Raw genomic sequence first — 8,670 nt, 5'->3', positions numbered from 1 at the left:
GTATCTCACACACACACACACACACACACACACACACACGCACACACACACACACGTACACACACACATGTACACTCCACATAACTTCACAGGATCCAGGCAGCTTTGAGGGCCCCCTCCGTCCCAGTCTGAGCCCTCTCAGCCTCTGCCCCTGGTGGCCCTACATGCCCAGGTCACCAGAAGTCCCTGGTTAATGATAATCCTGGTGTTTATACAGCACAGGGAGCAGGTCAGGGGAAGCCAAAGGGTAGTTGGGGAGGGAGCACCTGGCCAGCTTGCAGTCAGTCCAGCTTCCCTCCCTCATTGGCCAACTCTGGGCACCAACTGCACACGTGGAGTGACCCGGCACTTCCTGGCTGTGTGATGTTTGGAAAATGACTTAACCTCTCTGTGGCTCAGTGTCGCCTTCTGTCAAACGGAGATCGTACCAGTAGTGGCCTCTGAGGGGACAGCGATGGAGAGACCGGTAGCCATCATCATCCATCATTGTCATTCTTCCTCCTCATCAACTGCACAGGCAGCCCTGCTGGGTGGCACTCTGCAGGGGTGGGTCCAAGCCTGTCTTCATCCCCTCCGTCGCGAAGCTCTTTACGTGAATGCTCAAAGACCCTGCAAAGAGGTTCCTCATACCCAGCTCACAGCCGAGGGACCCAGAAGCCAAGGGCCTTGTTCAAATCACAAGCTGTTTGCTATAGAACCTGGAGCCAGAATCTACCCCCAAGCCTACCGCCCACTGTGGGGTGCCCACCCTGTGCCATCCCCGCCAGGGTGAGTTGGCTCCGTCATTTCACATAGTCCTCTCTGCATGAAAGAAGTGGGTGCCGTATTGCCTCCATGGGACAGACAGGAAAACTGAGGACCAGGGCAGTCAACTGATTGACCTGAGCCCACACAGGACTGGGCCTGGGAACCCAAGTCTGTGGGCCCTTCGGGCTGGTGCTGTTACCCCAGTCTCCCACAGGTGTTCTAGGCGTGTGCACCAGTGCGGAAGGAAGCCGTGTGTGTTCTCGGTTTCAGGAAGAAACTTCCCCATCTCCGGCAACGAGGTGGTAGGCCTAGCAGTTGGGATAGCTCCGTGAGTCTAGTCATTTAACGTCACATGCCTTGGGTTCCCCATCTGTAAAATGGGCATAGTAACACTACACCCCTCAGAGGGTTGCTGTGAGGACTCTGTTAGTAACTTCCTGTAAAGACTGGCATGTAGTAAATGTTTGATAAACATCACTACTACGTCAGGGTGAGTAGCAGGTGTCATGTGTCTGCTTTTCTTCTTACCTCATGGGCAAAATGTAGCCAAATGGCTGAAAGTTCCATCCAAATGAAAACAACCAATTCTCCATACATCCATGAGTTCTGATTTAAAAAAAAAAAATGCAAAATAACACAAGAAACCCTGGGGCCAGCTGTCTGGATTTGACTCATGGCTCTGGCCCCAACTGGATAACCTAGAGCTCAGGTTATTTGGGCTCTTCCCTCCGTGTCTCCAGCTATAGAATACTGATGATAATAGGACCAACCTCAGCGGGCTGTGGTAAGATGACAATAGTTCATGGATGAACATTAAGTTTCCCGGTGCAGAGTGAGTGCTGAAGGAGGAGGTGGCATTGTCACCGTCATCATTTCTGCAGTTGGCTCCCTACCCACAATGGGTTAATTTCATGTTAGGAGCCAAAGGTCCTTGGTTTGGGGCAGGACAGTAGTTCTGCCGTATGTGGCCACCAGAGGGAGCAGCTAGACCTGAGCTGGCCCCTCCGCCTTGGTGGCAGGGCCCACCACGCCCTTGGAGAGCCAGGGGAGGGGGCAGGCTGGGAGTGGCCAGAATATCCCTAGCCCCCTGGGGTTTCTCCTCCCATCCCCCTCCCATCAGCAGAGCCATCCGGTCCCCACCCTGGTGACATCCTCCTCACAATCCCCAAATGGAGTTGAGTCAGGACTTTGGGGAGGGGGCTGACTGGGGGTAGCAGGGGTCGTTCCAGCTCTTGGTGGCCCCTCCCCCATCCATGAGGCCATCTGGGCCCTTCCCCAGGGTTGCTCTTCCTATGGCCTCTGACCCCCCTCCTCTTCCTACTCCGGGAGCCTCCCGGTGCCCAGTGAGTCCTCTCCCAAACCCTCGGGGAGAAGGGGCGTGAGAGGAGGCGAAGGAGCTGCAGGGAGCTGGGGGAGGAGGGGCAGGGAGACAGAAATAAAGACACCAGGCAGAGGGAGACACACACACATGCAGAAACCAGCAGACAGACAGAGACCTAAAGAGACTGCAGGACAGACAGAGACAGGGAGATGAAAATAGAGAGACATAGAGACAAAGACAGAAATAGAAAATAGGGAAACAGACTAACTCATTGAGTGGACTGAGAGAGAGAACTAGACAGAGAGAGACGCAGGGAGAAAGGCAGGCCGAAGGCGAGACGGAGGAAGAGCGCGAGGGCCGGCAGAGCCAACCAAGGCAGATGGAGGATCGCCTGGCGTAGGAGATGCGGTGTCTTGGGCCGAGCTGGGTGCAGAGCAGTGGGGGCCTCAGCCAGGGGGTGAGAGGGCATGGCAGGGACAGGCATTCTGCTGCTGTTCCTGGCTGGGGCAGGGGTGGGGGCAGCCTGGAGACCCCCAAAGGGAAAGTGCCCCTTGCGCTGCTCCTGCTCCAAGGACAGTGCCCTGTGTGAGGGCACCCCGGACCTGCCGGAGAGCTTCTCCCCAACGCTGCTGTCCCTGTGAGTGTCAGCCTCTGTGAGCCTGAGACAGGAGTAGGGGGCGTCCTAGGACCCTAGGGGTTAGGGCAGGGTACAGGAGTCCCCAAAGGAACAAGGACCCACAGGATCTTGGGAAGTGGACGGCAAAGGATCTTGGGATGCCTGGAAGGGGTCTTCTGAAATTTGGAGGGGAGCAGGGTGGAAATCTCCTAGGGCAGGGACAGCACTTGGGGCCCAGGAGAAGGAACAGCCCGGGCATGGGCCCAGTGCTGCCAGGGTCCTCGCCAGCAAGGAGAACAAGTGCCCCCTCCCCTGGGTTGCAGGGGAAACGTGGTGAGGGTCAGGGTGGCGTGCCGAGTCTCCCAGGCAGCAGAGAACGCTGATCCAGACTGGGGCGCTGGAGTGTCTTCCTCCTCACCCGCCCCACCCACCTCCCCAGCTCCCTCGTCAGGACCGGGGTCCCCCAGCTGAAGGCCGGCAGCTTCCTGAGGATGCCGTCACTGCACCTGCTGTGAGTGGGCCTGGCTGGGCTGGTGACTAGCTCGAGGGAGTGGGCGTTCACGCACGTGCCTGCCGGTGTGCACAGGCATGGAGCGGGTGTTCGTGCACGTGTGAGGGTGTGTGCTCAGGTGTGAGGTGGGTGTCCATGCATGTGCGTGTGGGGTGTGCAGAGCATGGTGGGTGTTCATGCACATGTGAGGGTGTGCACAGGTGTGGGCTGGGTGTTCATGCATGTGCATGTGGAATGCGTGCACATGTAGGTACGGGGTGAGTGTTCATGCACGTGTGCGGGTGTGTGCACTATTTGTACACATATTCACACCTATATGCGTATGTGTACACGCCCACGCTCGTGTGAGCCAAGGGTGGGGGCTGAGGTTAAAATGTCAGATAGGGGCAGCGACTCTGGAAAAATTTCTCTCTGGCTCCCTTCCCAGCCTCCTCACATTCAACTCCTTCTCCATAATTGAGGACGATGCGTTCACGGGCCTGTCCCACCTGCAGTACCTGTGAGTGAAGCCGGGGGGTGGGATAGGTGGGCCTGGGGGGAGGAGGGACCCTTCTGTGAGGAGGTAGGGGCTGTGACCTTGTGCAGGAGGGATCTGGACAAGGGCCCCTCCTCCGCTCCTTGGGTGGGGTCGGCTACTGACCGGCTGTACCATCTCCACCTGCTCCCTCACCTCTGTGTGTCAAGTCCACAGAGGGCCTGGATAGCCAGAGCCTGCCTCTGGCCCCACCTGACTATGGGAGCCCAGGGAGGATGTGTGTAAAGAGCTAGAGTCGGGAAGTGTCTCAGAGTAACAGCAAGTGAGGCTGCCATGGTGACAGTGTTAGTGCTGATGGTGTGGTACTGATGGGGAGGACGGTATCACAAGCTGTCATTGGGGCTGGTGTCTTTGGTACTGATGGTGGTGGTGGTGACCCTGTTGCTGCTGTCAACAGGGAAGCAGTGGCATTATTGATAATGATGGAGCGGGGAAGATGTGGATAAACATGGCGGACCCAATGGGGACAGCGTTATTGGTGACACTGATGATAAAGTGGGTGGGGGTGGTGATTATGGTGTTGGTGTCAATGTCAGTGACAGCTGTGTGTTGGGGGTTGGTGACGGTAGCAGTGGGACTATCGCTGGTGATGACGGTGGAGGTGGTATTTATGAAAATTGTGGCAGGGGGGTGCTGGTGGTGGGTGAAGATGTGAGTGTTGGGGTAATGGTGTAGGTTTGGCAATGCTGGTGCTAGTGTTAATGTTTGTGGTAACGGTGGCAGTGTTGGTGACGATGGTGGCATGGTTTGGTGTTGGGAGTGACAGCAGTGACTGGTACTAGGGTCGGGATGATGATAGAGGCCCAGATGCTGGGGATGCCAGGGATGGTGTTGGTCACAGGGATGACCACGGCGGGTGAAACTGGTCGGTGGTATCGGTGCTGCTCGTGTTGGTGATCATGGTGGCCGTGTACACCGTGAGGCTGGCAATGACCGCAGGGCCAGGCTCTTGGTTCCTGGGGTTGTGGGCTGAGACCCTGGCAAGGAGAGGTTTCTGAGGAAGCTTCCCCTGGGATTGTTCCAGGTATTGGAGGGAGAATTCAGCCCTTCCAGTAGCCTATGGCTTCCATGGGGTGAGTTTTCCCCCCAGGGAGCAGCGGGGCCTCTCTTCACCCCTCCTTCCATCCACAGCTTCATCGAGGACAATGAGATTGGCTCCATCTCTAAGAATGCCCTCCGAGGACTTCGCTCCCTCACACACCTGTGCGTGCCTCCACCACCCCAGCCCTCCATGACAGGCACCCCACACTCCACCTCTGCAGCTCCTGACAGCTCCTCCTTCTCTTCCTCCACCAGGAGCCTGGCCAATAACCACCTGGAGGCCCTCCCCAGATTCCTGTTCCGAGGCCTAGAGACGCTGACTCATGTGTGAGGCTCCAGGGGGCTGGGAGGGTGGGGGACAGGGGACGTGTGTGGGACGGGAGCCTCTGTGCCCATTGTGGTTGGCATGCATGAGTGTGGCTGTGATGGTTCTTGTCTGTTGTTCGTGTCACTGGTCGGCCCCACCGTGGACCCTTACCCGGGGAGGGGGTGGGGAGCATGGCCTCCAGGGTGGAAGCCGGGTCGCAGCCCCTCCCCGGCCTCTTACCCCAGGGACCTCCGTGGGAATCCGTTCCAGTGCGACTGCCGTGTCCTCTGGCTGCTGCAGTGGACGCCCACCGCCAACGTCAGCGTGGGGACTGGGGCCTGCGCGGGCCCTGCCGCCCTGACCCACATGCAGCTCCACCACCTCGACCCCAAGACGTTCAAGTGCAGAGCCATAGGTGGGGGCTTTCTCGGCGGGGTGGGAGGGACAGCAGGGGTTCCCAGGAGAAGGAGGGAGACCAGGGGAACAGCTGCCGAGGCTGAGGGTTGACCTCACTCCCTACCCTGCCACTTCCTGGCTATGAGACCCTGAACCGGCAGCCTCACCTTCCTGAGCCTCAGTTTCCTCATCTGTAAAATGGGGGTGGTAACGGTAGGTTGCTGGGAGAATTCAGTGAGGCACCCACATCTGTACAGCATTTGGGGTGCAGGGCCTGGGATGGGAGGCTCGCTCTCCTTACAGAACTGACCACTTTCTGAGCACCTCCTCTGCACCATGTACTGTGCTAGGAACTGCACGAGCAACATCACCTCGCTTGTGTTTCCTTCGCTCCCATAAATACATCTCGTGCTTCCGAGGGTGCTGGGCAGTGCAGAGAGCACAGCGCTGGCGAAGATGGCCCGAGTCTCGCCCTCCCAGAGCCCACAGTCCGGAGGAGAGCAGGCTCAGACAGTGGTGGCCGGAGTGATCGGGGCTGTGCCGGGGAGGCACAGGCCGAGGGGTCAGACTGGGGACAGGGAAGGCTGTGGGAGTTGAGGGAGCCCAGAGTTAGGGTCAGGGCCCCAGCCAGGGCCAGAGAGAGCTGGCAGGTCAGAGAGGGATTCCTGAAAGAACAGACACTTGAGTTCAAACCAGGAGGCTCTTTACGAATGCTATTCTTCATATAACAATAACAATAATGATTTACGTGTAAGGTATAATTTTGGTCTGCAGGACACACAGGACAAGAGGCTTCACCTTAGTGGTCATTCATTATTCAGTTCTTCAACAAGCATTCAGCGAGGTCCACCCTGTGCCTGTCTTGTGGGAGGTGACAGGCACACCATGATGTCTAAGACAGCCTGAGCCTTATTCTCATGGGACGTACAGTCATGGGGGTTTGGGGAGACAGACATGAAATGAGACATTGCGCAGTAAATAAATGTATGCTACACACAGTAATAAACACAGGGGGTGACAAGAGAGGTTATGGGGGCTCCTGGGCTGGCCCCCTAGTTTGGTGACGAAGGGAGCCAGATCTCACATGGCAGACCACTGTTCGAATCCTACCCTGGTGGCTTGAAAAGAATCCTGACGGGACGGAGAAATGGAGAAAGGAGTGTGGCATGACCACGCCCCATTGGAGGTGCTTTCTCTCTGTCCTCTTCTCTGTCTGTTTTTCTGGTGGGCACACACACTCTCTAGCAAATTAAAAGAGAGAGAGAGAATTTGTTCCTGTCTTATGTAGGAGGGGGTAGATGAGAAAAGGTTTCTCTGAAGAGGGCCACAGAACGGAGGGCACCTGGAGAGAGGGGATGCTGTGGGCAGTGGCCCTCAGGTGGCATAGAGCTTGTCCTGCTGAGAATCAAAAGCCAGCGGGTGTGTCCAGGGTGGATAGTTTGTGAAGGAAAGGGCACAGATGAGTTGACGGTGGCATAGGACTTCCTGGCAACAACAAGACTTGGAAGGCCACAGAGAAAAGAGTGAACTTCGCTCTGAGGGCCAGAGGGTCTTGAGCAGGAGATGATGTGATGTCATTTTTTTTTTTTAAGTTTTTGCTATAGGGTGTGTGTGCTTGTTGGAGAGACATAGAGAAAGAGAGAAAGCAGGCCTCAGGGAGATGGCCATGCCACAATCTCTTCTCCTCCATCCTCCCCTTGGGATTTTGGAAATGCATGCACACGCACCCAGTGTGATTTTCAAGCCGCTGGGTCTGGGACTTGAACTGCATCGTCAGCCATATGAGATACAGTGCCTTAACCTCCACGCCACCTGCTGGCCCTATGATGGACATTTTTTTTTTTTTTTTGGAGAGATTTTCACTGTAGGGCGCGTGCGCTCGCCAGACAGACAGAGAGAGACATAGAGACAGAAAGCAAGAAATCACTCCCCAGGGGGGATGGTCACGCCGCAATCCCTTCTCCTCCATTCTCCTCTCGGGATCTTGGGCACGCACGCACACGCGCCCGGTGTGAGTTTTAAGCCACCGGGTCCAGGACACGAACCGCGGTCGACTATGTGGGAGTCCAGCGACATAGCCATTACACTAACTGCTGGTTCCCTATGATGGACATTTTTAAAAACTGCCCCTCGGGGTGGGTATCCTTAGTGATATGGCACCTGGAAACAGGACCTGGCGTGTAGAGTGAGGTAGCACCCCCTGGAGTCCATTGCCTGGCACTGCTGGGCAGCCCTGGTGCATCCATTACCGTAATGGCTAAGCCGCAGTAACCAAGAGGCTCAAAGTACCATGAATTAAAGAAGGGTCTGAGGTGAGCTGTCCGGGCAAGCGCGGCAGCATCTGGTGAAAGCAGGTGGCGGTACAGCCATATGACGGCTCATGAGAGGGACAGGAAGGGGACCGAGTCCAGGATAAGCTGTTTTCGCACACTGGTCACTTCTTCCTTTGGGAACTTGATCTCAACATGGTCATGCCTAACTTCTGCAAAGGAAGTTTACTGAGGGTATTGGGACAAGGTGGCTTCTAGCTGGGCAGCCCGGTGGCCAGCCACCAGCTCATTTCATGGCAGCTGAGACGGATGGAAGTGGTTGGACAGCTGGCCACCTGTACCACGTGGCCTCGGTGACCTGCCTGTAAAGCGGAGAAGAGAGCAGAATGGGCGGGGGAAGCTGTGGGTCGAATGCTGTTTCCAAGGGGCTCCTGGATGCTGTCACTCAGCTGTCAAGATTGCCATGCTGACGGACATACTACATCTATAGGTGAAGGGTCCGTTCTGTGTGGCCTATGAACACCAGGGCTGGCCCTCGGTTCAGAGATGCCCCACTGAGGCTCAGGGATAAGACCCTTGAGGTCCCCGGGGACTGCCTAACTCTCTCCTGCCACCCCCAGAGCTGTCCTGGTTCCAGACAGTCGCGGAGTCGGCGCTGGGTGTGGAGCCCTTCTCCTACCAGGGGGAGCCCCACATCGTCCTAGCGCAGCCCTTCGCAGGCCGTTGTCTGATCCTCACCTGGGACTACAGCCTGCAGCGCTTCCGGCAGGAAGAGGAGCTGTCGGGTGAGCCCCCACACCCCGCCCTCCTGCCTACCCAGTCGCCGCCGCTGCCCAGCCAGCCTGACCCAGCCCCGTGCCCCCACAGCGCCCTCCGTGGTGTCCTGCAAGCCGCTGGTGCTGGGCTCGCGCCTCTTCGTGCTTGCG

General features: G+C 57.2%; 1 protein-coding gene across 1 annotated transcript in view; it reads left to right on the top strand.

Annotated features, from left to right (window-relative positions):
* Positions 1-2,276: 2,276 nt before the first annotated feature.
* Positions 2,277-8,670, top strand: part of LGI4 (leucine rich repeat LGI family member 4) — an 8,760-nt gene continuing 2,366 nt past the window's right edge. Inside the window, 8 exon segments of the mRNA XM_027769529.1 lie at positions 2,277-2,705; positions 3,124-3,195; positions 3,623-3,694; positions 4,862-4,933; positions 5,027-5,098; positions 5,324-5,493; positions 8,365-8,529; positions 8,612-8,669. Of these exon segments, the coding sequence (XP_027625330.1) occupies positions 2,536-2,705; positions 3,124-3,195; positions 3,623-3,694; positions 4,862-4,933; positions 5,027-5,098; positions 5,324-5,493; positions 8,365-8,529; positions 8,612-8,669 (851 nt within the window). The 5' untranslated portion in view covers positions 2,277-2,535.

This window comes from Tupaia chinensis, unplaced genomic scaffold, assembly GCF_000334495.1.
Source record: "Tupaia chinensis unplaced genomic scaffold, TupChi_1.0 Scaffold149922_1, whole genome shotgun sequence".
In the NCBI taxonomy this organism is placed as follows: domain Eukaryota; kingdom Metazoa; phylum Chordata; class Mammalia; order Scandentia; family Tupaiidae; genus Tupaia; species Tupaia belangeri.
The sequence above is the reverse complement of the archived record's forward strand: the minus strand, read 5'-3'. Positions and strand labels throughout refer to the sequence as shown.